At 41.8% G+C, this 16,445-nt stretch overlaps 1 protein-coding gene across 2 annotated transcripts in view; it reads right to left on the bottom strand.

The window, feature by feature from the left end:
• Positions 1–296: 296 nt before the first annotated feature.
• Positions 297–16,445, bottom strand: part of SYNC (syncoilin, intermediate filament protein) — a 19,740-nt gene continuing 3,591 nt past the window's right edge. Inside the window, exons 2-5 of one of the 2 annotated variants that reach the window (XM_069068117.1) lie at positions 14,965–16,264; positions 2,991–3,115; positions 2,751–2,827; positions 297–821 (exon numbers count right to left, since the gene is read on the bottom strand). In XM_069068117.1, coding sequence (XP_068924218.1) covers positions 811–821; positions 2,751–2,827; positions 2,991–3,115; positions 14,965–16,264 — 1,513 coding nt within the window. In that variant the 3' untranslated portion in view covers positions 297–810. Of the gene's footprint in view, positions 822–2,738; positions 2,828–2,990; positions 3,116–14,964; positions 16,265–16,445 lie in introns of both variants that reach the window. The other variant, XM_069068116.1, reaches the window with a different exon arrangement.

The raw sequence follows: 16,445 nt of genomic DNA on the forward strand, positions 1-16,445 counted from the left end.
AATGGGACTTGTACTTAATAGGTTAGTAATAATAGGTTGTGAAGATTTTACACTTCAAGACCTAATAATACCAGATAGTATTCTAGGTACTTGGTCACCTCTTTTAGTAGCCAAGTGCATCATTGCCTTGTACCACAGCAATCTTCATGAGGCTGAAACTCTGTGAAAGTCCAAATGATCTTAAACCATTTTGGTCTGAAAATTGCGTTTGGTCCCTTGTTTTCAAGGATGATATGTGTGCTGTGTAATGGACACTATTGATAGGAATAAGGAAACAAGCTACTGGAGCCCACAGCACCCTTACAAATGCTTAACTTTAAGAAAAACTTCTATTTAAAGTCAGACACTTGTGGCACAGATAAATCAAACTTTAAAACTCCACTTAATTAAAATGGGCTACCTTGTTGACATTTGCTCTGCCTTACAAAGGCTTAGAGCTTTGAATCAACGTAAGGCAACAATTTCTGCTTCAGAACACTGCAAGGCATACATTGGTCACTGTTGGTGTGTCCTTTTCATAGCGTGCACGTGAGTCTGCTAGGGGGCAGCAGGTGCTTCCATTCTTCAGTGCAGTAAGCTCTATGCCCTACAAGCTGAGGGTTGCCTGGTTTTCTGCTTCTGGTTGGGGAGGGCAGCAAATCTCTTTAAAACTGATAAGCCAGTGCTTACGCCTTTCACAGGAGGAAACATTTTACCAGGTCCCTCATTCCCTTTTATATTGCAAAGAAAAAACGTCCAGTGAGGCTTCAGTGTTTCTTCACTAAGAAGTTTTGTCTTTTGTTTCTGGGTTACAGAGTCGGCCATAGATTTCTAAACAGCTCCTGTAAAGTTGAAAGAAAGGCAGGTTTAGATTATACATTGTACAAACTGAAATACAGTGAAATACTACTAAGTAACTCTCTTAAGACCGAAATTACCAACCTACATTAGTACAGGGGGTTTCCACCCTTAGAGTTTCTAGACTGACAAAATTGGCTTGGATTTGTTCTACCCAACTACACCAGAATCTGTGAAGATGTTAGTGCTCTATGTGTTAAAGTCAAGGTTAGGTTAGATGCTGTTTCCATGAAAAAACATTCTTTATTACTTGTAAATTGGCCTCTAGTGTCTAGCAAAAGACTTTGAACAAAATTAATCTCCCCCATCCAGTTGCCAGGATATCTGAAGTTTCACCATTAGCAATTAATTCCTTTAGGATTAACATACCTTCTTATTTATGTTCTTGAAATGCAGATACAATTGCAGATAATAAAATGTCATTAATTACCTCTGGTATAAATTAGTCCATTAGATCACTCTCTTTATTGATGGGAGATATACAATTGGTTTGTTCCAAAAACAACATATATACTTGTATACAAGTTTGGGTCAGGAAAAGCCTCAAAAGTTAGTTTTGAAATTGTATGCCAGCTAAACTAGAAAGTAAATTGGATAGTACTGATGCTTGTTTCAATCACAGAACTGGTTAAGGGACTTCTGTGCCTCAGTTTCTCTGTCTGAAATGAAATATGTAACCCACCCACTGCCCTGAACAGTTGTCAAGAATAATGACTGAAATAACTAGGATCAGAGTGGTAAGGAGCCCCAGACAATATTTTTTTCTTTTAAGACACAAGTGATGACTGATTTATTAACCAGATAATTATGGTTAGGTCACTGTAAAATGACTAGTCATGGACTTTGGAGCTATATATCAAAGTGGAACATTGACCAGTAGTTCTGTATGGCTTGACAGGCAAAGTATTCCACTTCTGCCAGCTATGGAATATTTCTCTCACCAGGATATCATGTTTACTGAGTCCTAAGCTGTGATGAAAAGTATGAACAGTCTTCCCACTTTAACCAAAATCTGGGATCCTCATATATAAAACCCAGTCTTTTGAACTTTGCCACTAATTGGGAAAGGAATGGGTAGCTTAGTGCCTTGACTGGCTCAGATATTAAATATTGTGTTCTTTGGCCTGTGAATGATATTGACCTGATGTGATATTTTTATGACTATCACAGTCACACTAATTCATATGACCCTTTCCTTGGCCACCTTAGAGGGCAAAACTTCTTTCTGTCTCACTGCCACTATAAGTTGTATAATTAATGGACGTGGAAAAAATTCGTCTATTAGCTTCCCTGGAGCAGTATGCCTGATGAAAACTATTTAGAGTGACAAAGCCTGGAGACTTCTTATGCCTTTCATTGTCCAGCTAAAGTAATTAGTTGTGAGAGGTCTTATACCAAATAGAAATAACCTGAGTCATGTTAGAAGAGGGGCATCAGGGGCAGCCAGGTACCACAGTGAGTAAGAGCACCGGCTCCAGTGTTGAGAAGACCTGGAGATCGAATCTCGGGCTCAGACACTTAGCACCCACCCAGAAACACCTGGCCGGGTAAACTTGAGCAAGTTACTTAACCCCAATTGCTTAGGGGCGGCCAGGTGGCTCAGTGAGTAAGAGCACTGGCTCCAGTGTTGGGATGACCTGTATCAAATCCGGGCTCAGATACTCACACCACACCCAGAAATAACTGGCTGTGTAACCTTGGGCAAGTTACTTAACCCCGATTGCTTTAAAAAAAAAAAAAAGAAAGAGGGGCATCTTGGACTGTGACCTCATTTCTCACAGCTGTGAGTGGCTTGAGTTGTACATCTAGAAAGCCTATGTCTTGGATGTAAAGATCCAAACCAACACTGACTGGTATGGTTAAATTGGTTAGCACTCAGGATGCAAGCACTGCTCTCTCACCAGAGAGATCACCTTGAGACTGTGTCTCCATTCCACTTCCTGGGGGAGTGGGGACTTCGAGCTGTTCTGGCTTCTTAGGTAGCTTAGCCCTTTGAAAACACAAAGCCATTTTTCATCTGAGGGCAGGTGACGAATTTTAAAAATCATTCCCCTAAAAAGACGTAATTCTTCACAAACATCCCCTTGAGCTACCTCCCTCTCCCACCTCAGCCAGCATGTATAGACAAATTCTGAGTAGCAGTAAAAACTGACTTATAAATAGAGAGCTCTTCAGTGAGGCTGATCCTTAGCTCCTCCATCTCTTTGTTCTTCTGCTGCTGGAGTTGTACCCTGCTTTTCAATTGCCTCTGTCTGTCTTCCATTTCTTCCATCTGCTCCTGTAAGAAAAAGCCAAGAGAATTTCTCATGAGCCTTCAAGAGGGCAGCAGAGAGGGCTTTTTCACAATTTCCCAGTTTCCTTATGGAGCCTGACTAGGGATGAATTTCAGTCTTGACTTCTCTACTGTGTGTTCCACAGACTTCCATCTGCAAGGGAGGCAGCAACTAAGTCTTAGAGGGTCTGAAAAATTGTTCAGTGTCAAGACAATCGATAGACCAGATCTTTGGAAGCTATTTTTCTTTTAATTCCAGAGCAAGGATGATTAAGATCATTAGATCTAATATAATCTTTAATTATACAGTTAAGGTCCTGGTGAATCAGGAAGGCAGTACAAAAATATAGCAGCTCTTTCTGTGGTAGCAAAGAATTGGAAATTGGGGGAGATGCTTATCAATTGGGGAATGGCTAGACAAAGTGTGGTATATGATTGTAATGGAATACTATTGTGCTATAAGAAATGACAGATAGACTAAGAGGATGATTTCAGAAAATCCTAGAAAGACAATGAACTGATGAAGAGTGAAGTTAGAAAAACCGGATCATTGTACACAGTAACAGAAATATTGTATGGTGATCGATAGTAAATAACTTATCTATTCTCAGCGATACAGTGATCCAAGACCATCCCAAAGGACTCATGATTGAAAAATGCTATCCACATACAGAGAAAGGACTGATGGTGTCTGAATGCAGACCAAAGCGTACTATTTTTCACTTTTTCTTGGTTTTCTTTTGATTTGAGTTTTATTCTACAAAATGACTAATGTGGAAATGTTTTACATGATTGTACATGTATAACTATATCAGAATGTTTACCATCTCAGGAAGGGTGGGAAAGAATTTGGAACTCACCATTTAAAAAGTTAAAAATTGTTTTTATGTGTAATTGGGGGAATTTTTTTTTCTAATGTTAGGGACAGAAGGACCCTTTAAGAAATCATCTGGTCCAGTTCCTTCATTTTGTAGATAAAGAAGCAGGCCCAGAACAGGGAGGGTACTTGCCTGAGGTTACTAGGCTAGCTAGTAGTGACAAAGCCAAGGCTGGTACCCAAATCTCAAATGGCAGTTAAAGACTAGTCAGCAAGAGAGTTTTTGTTGCTTGGTGATAAGCCATATGAGAATGGTAGTCAACTAGATGCCCCTTTTGATCCTTTCCAATTCTAAGATTCCATGATTTTTGTTTTTACAGGTTGGCTTCAACTCTTAAAATTTAGGCCCATAAATGACAGAGATAGTGTGTCTGTCTACTGTCTACTATAGGATCATCAACCATCAGATGCTAATACTTGGCTATGGTAGTGATGATGACCTTTAGAGACATCTGAAATTGAATCTCATTTGCAATATCTATATTCTAATGAGCCAGAGATTTATGGGAATTTGTCCAAGAATTAAATTAAGTTGATGGTAATAAGAGGCTACTATAAAACAACACTAAGACCTTGACCAGATTTCTTACAGGAATTGAGTAAGGTGTTTGTTGGCCATTCACCAGTCTAGTTTTTGGTCCAGATCACAGACACAGGCTAGAGAGAGTGGCAATTAGAAGTGACTTCACATTCCTCAGACTGAAGCCTTAGTCGCTTCCATTTTCTGGGCTTTAGTTTCCTCTGAAAAGTGAAGAGGTTGGACTAGATTTATCTTGGACTTTTTCCTGTTCTTTATGTACTCTGACTAATGGGACAGGAATCTAGCTTTGGTACATCTCTTAGGAGGGCCAAAAATATTTGCTGTCTGAGTCATCCTTGATTTTGCACCTGTGATACAGCAATGAGTCCATAGCGGTAAAGCATTTTATTTCTCTCCCCACCCCGTGCTTTTCTACCTCTGAGCATTTGCCCATGCTGTGTCCTACACCTGGTATACCTGCTTCTTTGCTTATTGATAGCCTACCCAGCAAAAATGTTCCCCTCTTCCATGAAGTATTCCCTTACATCTCACCAGCTGGAAGAGATAACTGCTGATTTCAACACTTCACACCTTGTTTAAGTATTTAGTATATTTCATAATTTCATTAATATTTGTATTGTTAATCTACCTATTTTTTTAAGTACCTGCCATATAGATGAAGAGCAAAATCCCATTACTCCTTCTACATAAGCCCTTTAAGGGCAGGAACCAAGTCTCATTTTTCTATCTTTTCCAGCAGAGTACACACAGTAGGCTATTTTTTACAAATATACATTTGTTGAGGGGAAGAGGAATTTTGCCTGAATCCCAGAAGCTATAATTCAGTATCTTATTATTCTTGGTGCTAACCATGCACAATGACTCAACTATCAGGGAGCATTTAGTCTAAATAGTTGATGGAGTACTGATTCTTCCTGTGCCTTAGTCTGTGTACTTGAATATCTTTCAAAAGCAATTGTGCAGATGAAGGAAACTTGTTATCACTGACAAAATGCTGAGCCCTCAGAGTACAAGGAGTTTTTATTGTGAGGAAGAGTTGAGCCAGTAGAATGAGGCCCACTTCCCATTTATCCTGGATATTGCTGCCAGATTTATCACACTAAAACCACCACCTGTTTTAAAAGCCTTCTGTGGCTTAATATTGCCCAAACTAGTCTGTCACTGAAGGTTCTCCACTGTTTGAGCCCCTACCTGTCTCTCTGACCTTTATTTTCTAGTGCTCCTCTACACAAATTATTCTGAGCTAGCCAGACTGATTCATTGTTCTGGAACGTGCCATGTGTATTCATGTTGTTGCTTATATTTACTACTCCCCCAAACCTTGTCTGATTCATGTCCTGCAATGACTAGTTAAAATACACTGTTTCTTCTACAGAGACTTCCCAACTGCCTAGGCCTGCCATGTTATTTCAGTCTCTGAAATTCTTGTTATGAACTATTCATGTGGCACCTTGTAGGTATTCTGTCTCACCAAACTTTAGAGGCTGTTTTTACACTTTTTTCTCCTCAGGGTCTAGCACTGAGCCATAAACAGACTAGACTAACTGATAAACGCTTATTGATGAAATGATTCAATTCAACAAGTTCTAAGTGCCTACTTTATGCAAGACCTTGGAGATAATGATAAAATACAACCTTCAGAGACTTTATAGGAAGGTGTTGAAGACCTACACAAATAACTCAACGTTGTACAAATTAAGACACAATCAAATGCACAGGAAAAGTCAAATAGTGATCAGTGATTCATGGAGAGAAGGATCTCTTTTAACTGGGAAGACCAAGGAAGGGGGCATAAAAATAGTGGCACACCTTTGTAATCCTCAGTGTCTAATGTAGGGCATTAAATATAGATGAGATTATTCAATAAAAGCTTATTGATGAAGAATGAGTCAAGGCATGCATAAGCTGGACCTTGAAGTTTTGATAGGTTGGAATGGAGGGAACCATTTCAAGTTTGGGGATTGGGCGTGGTGGTGGGATGGAAATCATGTAAATGGTCAGAGGTAGGAAAGGGCAAGATGAGATGGGGGCCAGCCAAGTAGTGCACTGCCTGGAGTATAGATTACAAAAAGGGTAGTGAAATACGGCTGGGATCCAATGGTGGAGGGCCTTGAATGTAAGAATAGGGTGTTTAAATTTTACCCTGTAATTACAGGAAGTCAGGGTATTTTGAGCAAGGTGATGCTGTAATCATACTTGTAGGAAGATTATTTTGGCAACTGTTATAGATGCTTTGACAATTGGAGACCAAACCAGTTTGGAAGCTACTACAATATGCCAAGCAAGGGGTAATATGGAGAGTTAGAACCTGAGGGGATGCCCATCAATTGGGGGATGGATGAACGAGTTGTGGATATACCATATAGATTGCAATGATAATACTGCTGTATTGTAAGAAATGACCTGTTGCAAACTGAAGTGAGCAGAACCAGGAGAATAATCAACACAGTAACAGCAAAAATTGTAACCATAATTGACTCTGAATGACCTACCTTCTCTGACCAATACAATGATCCATGATAATTCCTAAGGACTCATGGTGAAAACTACTATCTGCCTCCAGAGAGAGAAGTGATGAACTCTGAGTGCAAATTGAAGCATTTTTTCTTGCCCTTTTCCCCACCTTTTGCAACATGGCTAATGTGGCGATATGTTTTGCATGACTTCATATATATAATGAGTATAGTATTCCTTGCCCTCTCAGTGAGTGGGAGAGGGGCAAGAGGAAGGAAGAGAATTCAGAATTGAAAAAAAAGTTTTTTGAAATAATAGAGGTGGCTATGGGAGCAGAGAAGATGGGAGAGAGAGAAAATGTGGAGGTAGAAACAGAGAGAGTTACAGGGCAGCTAGCTGGCATAGTGAATAGAGCACTGGCCCTGGAGTCCGGAGGACCTGAGTTCAAATCCGGCCTTAGAAACACTTACTAGCCGTGTGACCTTGGGCAAAGTCACTTAACCCCAACTGCCCTACCTTCCCCCCTCCAAAAAGCAAAAAAAAAAAAAAAAAACACAGAGAGTTGGCAATTTACTGGAAAAGGGATAGATGGTAAAAGAGAAGGAGGAATCTAGAGTGACAAAGATCCCATGACTGGGAGGATGGTGATAGCATATAAAATAGGGGGAGTTGGTAGAAAAGGCAGGCACAGTTTACAACTGGGAGGAGTAATAGCCTTGAAATATCAGGTGCCAGTAAGAGAGTTAGCAGACATCACCTGGGAATCACGTAGATAGTGTTGTCAGCACTACAGTTCACTGGAAGACTGTCAACCATATCACACACCTATACTGATCCCTTTTTAGCATTTTCTGTAATGTAGCTCTCCCTCCAGTAGGGAGAGAAAAAGGCGCTGGCTCTGAATAGCCTTCCAAAAACTGGGTAGCTTGAATTTTTCCAAGGGTCAACTGGAAACGAGACCTGAGATGGCTTGGCTAGAAGTACTCAGTCCTGGAATTAATTACCCTAATGATTGTCTTCCATTAATATAATGCCTGGTATAATTCTTCATTGGTTAACATATTCCTGCCCCCTTATAATCTTCCCATTCTCTGATGATACTGAACTCACAGCTATTAAAAAATAAACTCCCAGGGGGGCGGAGTCAAGATGGCAGTGTAGAAACAGGACCTCCGTGTGACTCCTGTTCTCACCACCTCGATCCATGTAAAAGGGGACTCTGAACAAACTTTGGAGCTACAGAACCCACAAAATGACACAGAGAAGCTAGCTTTCCACTGAGGACAGCCTGGCAGGCTGGCAGGAATAGGCCAGTGCAGCTCTCTGGGAGCCAAGCCCAGCCCCACTCTGAGGTTTTAGCTCCAGGGCAGGCCTGACCAGCCTCCAGCTGGAGGGACTCCAGATCACCAGCAGCTGTGGCAGTCCAGAATTATCAACACATAGATGCTAAGGACAAAGTGAGTGGTCAGGGCAGTGTGGACTTTGGGACCCAGTAGTTGGGAGTGTCTCAGCTTTTGCCCCCAGGGTGAGGAGCCGCTGAGGGCTGCAGCGAAGCTGCCTCCACATTGAGGCCTGCAGAGTGTAGGGAGACCAAGCGATCAGTCTGAGGGGTAATCGTTCTTGCTTTAACCTGCTTGGATCTGGATTGCTGTCTAGGGTGGGGGTCCTGGGGTGTGTGACCAGCTTACCAGAGCATGTGGAGGCTTCAGAGAGGGCAACCAACTAAAACCTCCAGCAGCTGAGAAAACCCCAGCGTTTGGTACGAAGCTCCCCTGTCTGGTAGCAGAGTCCTACTTTGAAAAGCCCAAAAGTCAAGAAATTGAGTGGCAACATTACCAGGCAAAGGAAGCAAAGCAAACAGAAGAATCCAACATTAGACTTCTATTTGGGGGACAAAAAGGATCAAAGCATGGAACAGGAGGAAGACAGTGAGGTCAGAACTCCTGCACCAAAAGCTTCAAAGGAAAATAGGAGCTGGTTACAGGCCATAGAGGACCTTAAGAAGCAGATAAGAGAAGTGGAGGAAAAATTGGGAAGAGAAATGAGAACAATGCAAGAAAATTACAAAATGAGAATCAATAGCCTGACTGAGGAAAATAACACCTTAAAAAAACAGGTTAACTCAAATGGCAAAAGAAGCTTAAAAAGGCAATAAAAAGAATGCCTTAAAAGCCAAATTTGCCAGATGGGAAAAAAAATCTCAAAAGCTCACCGAGGAGAATCATTCCTTCAGAATTAGATTGGAGCAAATGGAAGCTAATGACTTTATGAGAAATCAAGATTCTATTAAACAGATCCAAACAAATGAAAGAATAGAAGGCAATGTGAAATATCTCATGGGAAAAACCACTGACCTGGAAAATAGATCCAGGAGAGATAATTTAAAAATTATTGGACTACCTGACAGCCATGATCAAAGAAAGAACCTAGAAATCATACACCAAGAAATTCTCAAGGAAAACTACCCTGATGTTTTAGAACCAGAGGGCAAAATAGAGGTTGAAAGAATCTACCGATCACCTCCTGTAAAAGATCCCAAAAAGAAAACTCCTAGGAATATTATAGCCAGGTTCTGAAATTCCCAGATCAAGGAGAGAATATTACAAGCAGCCAGGAAGAAACAATTTGAATATTGTGGAAACACAATCAGGATAACCCAGGATCTGGCAGCTCCTACACTGAGGGATCGAAGGGCTTGGAATATGATATTCCAGAGGTCAAAGGAGCTGGGATTAAAGCCAAAAATCACCTACCCAGCAAAACTGAGTATCATGTTTCAGGGGAAAATATGGTCATTCAGTGGAATAGAGGACTTTCAAGCATTCTTGCTGAAAAAAACAGAGTTGAACAGAAAATTTGACATTCATATGCAAGAAACAAGAGAAGTATGAGAAGGTAAACAGGGAAAAGAAATCATAAGGAAATTATCAAAGTTGAACTATTAACATTCCAACATTCCTACATGGAAAAACAATAATTGTAACTTATGAAACTTTTCTCAGTAGTTGAAGGGAATAGAAATATATATATATATATGTCTATATATGAGGGTATATGGGCATATGAATACATATGTGAATGTGTGTATATATGGTTACAGGTATACATAGATATAGAGGGCACAGGACCAATTTAACAGGAAGGGATGATACTTAAAAGGTGAAATTGAGATGTGAGAGAGGAATATAATGAGAGGAGATGGGGAGATACAGAATGGGGTAAACGATCTCATATAGAAGAGGCAAGGGAAAATGGTTACAATGGAGGGGAAGAATAGGAAGGCAAAATGGAATGGGTCAACCTTATTCTCATTGAATTTAGCTCGGGGAGAGAATGAAATACACACTAAATAGGGTATCTCACCCTACAGGAGAGTAGGGGAGAAGGGGATGATGGAAGGGAGGGCAGGCTGGAGGGGAGGGAAGTTGGAAGCACCCACTTTTGAAAAGGGATGGGATCAAAGTATAGAACAGAACAAGTGGGAGGTGAGATAGGAGTGAGGGAAATATAGTCAGTCTTTTACAATATATCTACTATGTTAATGTTTTGCATTAGCTACACATGTACAACCTATACTGAACTGCTTATCTTTCCAGTAAGGGTGGGTGACAAGGGAGGAAGGGAATGAAACTGGAATTCAAAGTTTTAAAATCAAATGTTTAAATATATATGTATATATACACACACACTATTATTAATACTATTTTACATGTAATTGGGAAATAAGATATACAGGCAGTGGGGCATAGAGATCCACCATGCCCTACTGAAAAGTCGAAGGGGGTATGGGAGAAGATATGGGAGAGAGCAGATTGGAGGAGGGGATATCCTGTGGGACTGCTATTTTGGGTCGGTAGGTAGGAGGAAAATGGGGAGAACATTTGTAACTCAAAATCTGGCCAAAATGAATGATGTAAATCAGAAGTGAATAAAGCATTTGAAAAATGAAACAGGAAAAAGAAGTCATATTTTAAAAAATTTTTAAAAATAAACCCCCAACTCTATCTGTTCCCTTGTTCCCATCTACCTCAGTGTCCCACTCCAGATCCTTCTACTGTGCCCTGTTATACACCTGCTCCATAATTTAAACTTGGTTTCCAATTTAAACTTTTCCCTCTCTCTCCTTCCATTTTCTGGCATTCATTGAGACCTGGCCACCCTTCCCACTCACTGACTACTTTTTAATGCTCTACAATTCATTGCTGATGGTAAAGGGAATTGGAATACTCTCTGTTCTCCAATACCACTTTCAGACTCTCTCTACCTACCACTTTCACTAATCAATTCTTCTCTTTTGAGGGTCACACTTTCCAAATATATCAGCCAATGCAGAGCCCATTGGCAATTACCAAATCTTAGGCCATTTTCCCTCCTTCCTCACTTGGTTTAGTGCTTCTCTCAACCTTGCCCCTATATATACTGATGTTTACTTGAATACTCTGAAGTTTCCAGGTCCTTATTCTACTCAATTTCTATGACCTATTCTTCCATGCCACTTTCAGCTACCCATGGGGATGGTTATACCTTTGAATCTGCTATCACTCACAAATGTTCACTTTCATGTTTATGAACTTTTGTCATGAAATTTTATCATTTTACCATTCCAACTTTCCTCTGCTACTGTGATCCTACCCCTTCTTTTGGTCTTCATTATGACCTCCAAACCCCCTACCCCTCAGTACTGTCCCAGGCTATCACCTCTATACATCTCTGTCCAATTCAATTCTACACCGCCATAGAAGCAGCTAGGGGCAGTAATGGATAGTGTTGGACCTGGAGTCTGGGGGGTCTCTGTTCAGATTCATCCTCAGACACTTATTAGCTATGTGACCCTGGGAAAGTCACTTAACTTCATCTGCCTCAATTCTCTCATCTATAAGATGGAAATAATAAAAGCACCAACCTTCCTGGATTGTGAGGATAAAATGAAAATACTTGTGAAGTGCTTTGCAAACCTTAAAGCATTATGTAAATGTTTTTTATTACCTTCTGCTCACAGATCTCGAGCCTCTTTATCGTATTACTGATCATGCCTTGCCAAACCTGGATTACTCCTACCCTCTGCCTCTTTTATTCCTAATCTTATGTTGCTGGTAATTGAAGTTCAGTAGAAAAAGAAGGTGATTGGGCCCTTTATACATTTATGTTATCTAATCTCTACTGGGTTCATTGCAACAAAGCAGTCCTTCAATTTCTCCCTAATTGATTCTCTGTCCCATTCACTATAGTGACTACTCCAAATATCTTCACTTCTTAATCCTCCCATGACCTCCTATCTCCCCAACTCCTCATACAAGAATCTCACCTCATACTTCACTGAAAAAAAAATGGAAGCCATTTGCCAAGTTCTCCTTTTCTCATTTCACTTTCTTTCTGATATCTTTACTCATAATCTCCTCCTTAATTCCAGTATCTGATGTTGAGGTGGTCCTTCCCCTTCCAAGGCAGACTCCTCTGCATGCATTCTTGTCCCATCCCCTCTCATATTCTCCAGTCAGTAGCTCTCACTATTACCCCCATTGTCTCTTTAATTGTCAATCTCTCATATCTACTGATTCCTTCCCTGTTGCCCACAAACACTCACATCTCCCCCTTCTTAAAAAGAAAACAAACATATAACTCACTTGATCCAACCATCCCTGCTAGCTATTTCCCTTTATCTCCCTTCCTTTCTCAGCTAAATGCTTTGAGAACGTATCTACATTCTGTATTTCCACTTCCTCTCATTGCACTGTTTTTTTTAAATACTCTGCCACCCGAATGATCTCATTCAACTGAGATCTCATTCAAAAAACTGCTTTTTCACAGCCAATGATCTCTTAATTGCCAAATCTAATGAACTTTTTGTAGTCATTCTTTTTTTTTCCTTTTTTTGGAGGGGGGGAGGCAGGGCAATTGGGGTTAAGTGACTTGCCTAAGGTCACTTGGCTAGTAAGTGTTAAGTGTCTGAGGCTGGATTTGAACTCAGGCTCTCCTGACTCCAGGGCAGGTGCTCTATTCACTGCAACACCTAACCACCCCCTGTAGTCATTCTTGATCTTTCTACAGCATTTGACACTGTTAATCATTTTTTTCCTCTTGGGTACTCTAGGTTTTTCTGACACTGCTCTCTTTTATTTCTCCTACCTGTGTTGACCATTTCTTCTCAGTCTCCTTCACTGGACCTTCATCCCTGTCATGCCTACTAACTGTGGGTACCCCATTTTTCTCTATAGTAGGGGTTCTTAATCTGGGGTCCACAGACCCCCAAGATGCCCCTGGATAGTTTTCAGAGGGTATGTGAACTTGGATAGAAAAAAAATACATCCTTGTTTTCACTAATCTCTAACTGAAATGTAATACATCTTTCAGTTACTTAAAGATACTCTGAGAGGAGGACCATAGGCTTCACTAGACCAACATAAGTGTCCATGGCACCAAAAAACGTTAAGAATGCCTGTTCTGTACTATCTCACTTGGCAACCTCATCAGCTCCCATCTCTGGGCTAATGATTCCTGTATCTATATATCCAACCCCAGCCTCTCTCCCAAACTTCAATCCCATATCACCAACTGCTTATTGGGCATTTTGACCTGGATATCCCATAGATAACTCAAACTCAACATGTTTAAAGCAGAACTCATTATCCTCCCCCCTAAAAAAAATCCCTTTTGGAACTTCCCTGTTACTGGTGAGGGCACCACCATTCTTCCAGTATTCCAGGTTCAAAACCTTGCTGTCATCCTCAATGCCTCATTTTCATGCCATATATCTAGTCAACGACAAAATCCAGTTGTTTCTACCTTTACAACATTTCTTGTACTTTCATTTCACTCCATTCACACAGTCACCACCCTAGTTCAAGCCTTCATCATCTCTCCCCTGGACTATGACAATAATCTTCTAACTGGTCTTTCTGCCTTATGTCTCTCCCCACTCCTATCTATTCTCCATTCAGCTGCCAAAGTGATTTTCCTAAAGTGTAGGTCTGACGGTCGGTCAGTCGGTCTGAGCCTCTGACCACATCATATCTGTACTACTCCCACTCCACCCCCAACTCTATATGTTCTGGTGGCTCCTTATTATTTCCAGGATCAAATATACTGCCCTTTGGCATTTCAAGCTCTTCACAACTTGGCCCCCTCTTAGCTTTCCAGTCATCTTATCCTTTACTTTTCTCCATGTATTCTATCATCCAGCCATACTGGCACACTTGCTGATCATTGCAGAGGGTACTTACTTCATTTCTTATCTCCATGCCTTTTCACTGGCTATCTTCTATGCCTGTAATACCCTTCCTCCTCTCCTTAGAATTCCAGGCTTCCTTCAAGACTCAACTCAATTGCCACTTTCTGCAGCAGGCCCTTCTTGGTCCCCTAAGCTACTAGCTGAGCCTTCTCCTTTATTTTCTATTGTGCATGTGTCTTGTATGTACCAATTTTTACACATGTTGTTTCCCCCCCATTAAAATGTAGGTTTCTTGAGGGCAGGGACTGTTTTTTAAAAAATATCTCCAAGGTTCCTTGCATGTAATAAGCACTTAATAAATGCTTGCTGATTGACTGAATTAGCACATGGTAGAAGGCGCTTTATAGACACAAGACTAGAAGGGACCTCTAGGTGTTTTTTAATCCTACTACTCAGATTCCACCAGGCCCCTAGTGTCCTATATCATCCTATCTCCTGCTGCGTCAAGATCCAATTTCATCTGAATCATTTTTGTTAGTTTTCTAACCACATCAGGATTTCCAGGTAAGGAAATTACAAAACTTCTGCTAGGGATACAATAGAGCATTTAACCATCCCAACAGGAATATATATAATTTTTTTTTCCTGATATCTAACCTCATTCACTCCTGCTGTTTTAATAACCCTAGCTCTTTTCCACATATGTGGAAAACAGATGCTCCCTCCTCCATGACCTTAAAAGCATATAAATCCCCTTCCAATTTCAGTTCTCCAAGTTAAACAGCCTGTGTTTCCTTTATTCCTGGAGGGCCTACCCTGTACTGTTGCACCTCCTCATCCCGTTTCTGTCTCACAAGCAAGAGCTGGTCTTCCAGGTTCCTGTTTTGCAAGCTGAGCTGTCTGGCCTCTGCCTGTAGTGGTCTCAAGGCTTCCTTCATCGCTTGAATTTCTGCCTGGGTTTTCTGTAATGCCTTTGCCCCAGCATCCTTCCTCTCCAGGAGTCTCATCAGTTGGGGTTCATATTCTTCTTCCAGGCCTTGGCGGCTTTCCGCCATGAAACTCTCAAACTCAGCAGAGAGCCTCCGGCTCTCCTGTAGAAAATGGCTATCCCCCTGATCCCGCGGGGCTTCTAGCTGCTGCCGAAAGTGCACTTTCTGTTTCTCACACGTGTCTTTGAGTTGGGCCAGCTCCTCAGATAGCCGGGCAACTCGAGCGGTGAGCTCGTCCTGGCAGGCGGCAAACTGGGCGACCTCTTGCTGCCGGCACTCCAGCTGGTACTGGTAGGCTACGCATTCCTTTGTCACTTTGAACAGCTTTTGCTTCACCACCCGGATCTCCTCCCTTAGCCCGTCACATTCCAGCTCCCCTTGTGCATGTAGCTTGTAGGCAACTAGGATGTCCTGGTGGACCTTCTGGACCTCCTGTAGAACCGGCTCTCGAAGCAGCACGAGCTCGTGAATAAGGCGGTCCCGCTCCTCCTCCAGCTGGGCTACAGCTTCGATGCATTGCTGGAAGCGGCCTTCCAGCAGCTCCAGCTCCTCTGGACTCAGGCTGTCCTCCACCCTGAGGCTCTCCTTGGAAGCAGGGCTCTCCTCAGAGCTGGCTTTCCCCCCTTGGTCATTTGTCTCCTCTGCATTTGGTGTCTCCTCTGTGTCAGCTCTCTCTGTCACACACAGTGTCTCCTCTGGAGGAATTGTCTCCTCAAGGTTCAGTGTTTCTGGGTCGAATGTGTCCTTCACACGCAATGTCTCCTCTGGAGGAATTGTCTCCTCGAGGTTCAGTGTCTCCGTGTCAAATGTGTCCTTTACACTCAGTGTCTCCTCTGGTGTGACCATCTCCTCTTGGTTCAGTGACTCTAGGTTGAGTGTCTCCTCTGGGGTGACTGTCTCTCTTACATAGAGCAGCTCCTCCGGGTCAGCTTCCTCTTCTGAGTTCAATGCCTCTTCTACATAGAGTATATCATCAGTATCATCTGTGCCCCCAAGGTAGAGAATGTCCTCTAGGTTGATGTCCCCCTGTAGGGACAGAGTCATCTCTGGGTTCAGGACCTCTTCCCCTTGCAGGAATTCAGATTTCTTCTCTTGGAGTGAAACATTGTCCTCTGCCCCTGAATCCCTGCAAAAGAAAATTCTGAGGTCTGTGGAGAGCCATAGTGAAGATGGGACTGTGTATATGAGAGTAGTTTCTGAGACTTTGGTCATAGTACTCTGACCCCTGGTCCTCTAGTGGCTTTTACACACATGTGCACACACATACATTCTCTCTCTCTCTCTCTCTCTCTCTCTCTCTCTCTCTC

This window comes from Petaurus breviceps, unplaced genomic scaffold (assembly GCF_028583685.1).
Source record: "Petaurus breviceps papuanus isolate PSGF00001 unplaced genomic scaffold, PetGlider_PUasm1.0 90760, whole genome shotgun sequence".
Classification (NCBI taxonomy): domain Eukaryota; kingdom Metazoa; phylum Chordata; class Mammalia; order Diprotodontia; family Petauridae; genus Petaurus; species Petaurus breviceps.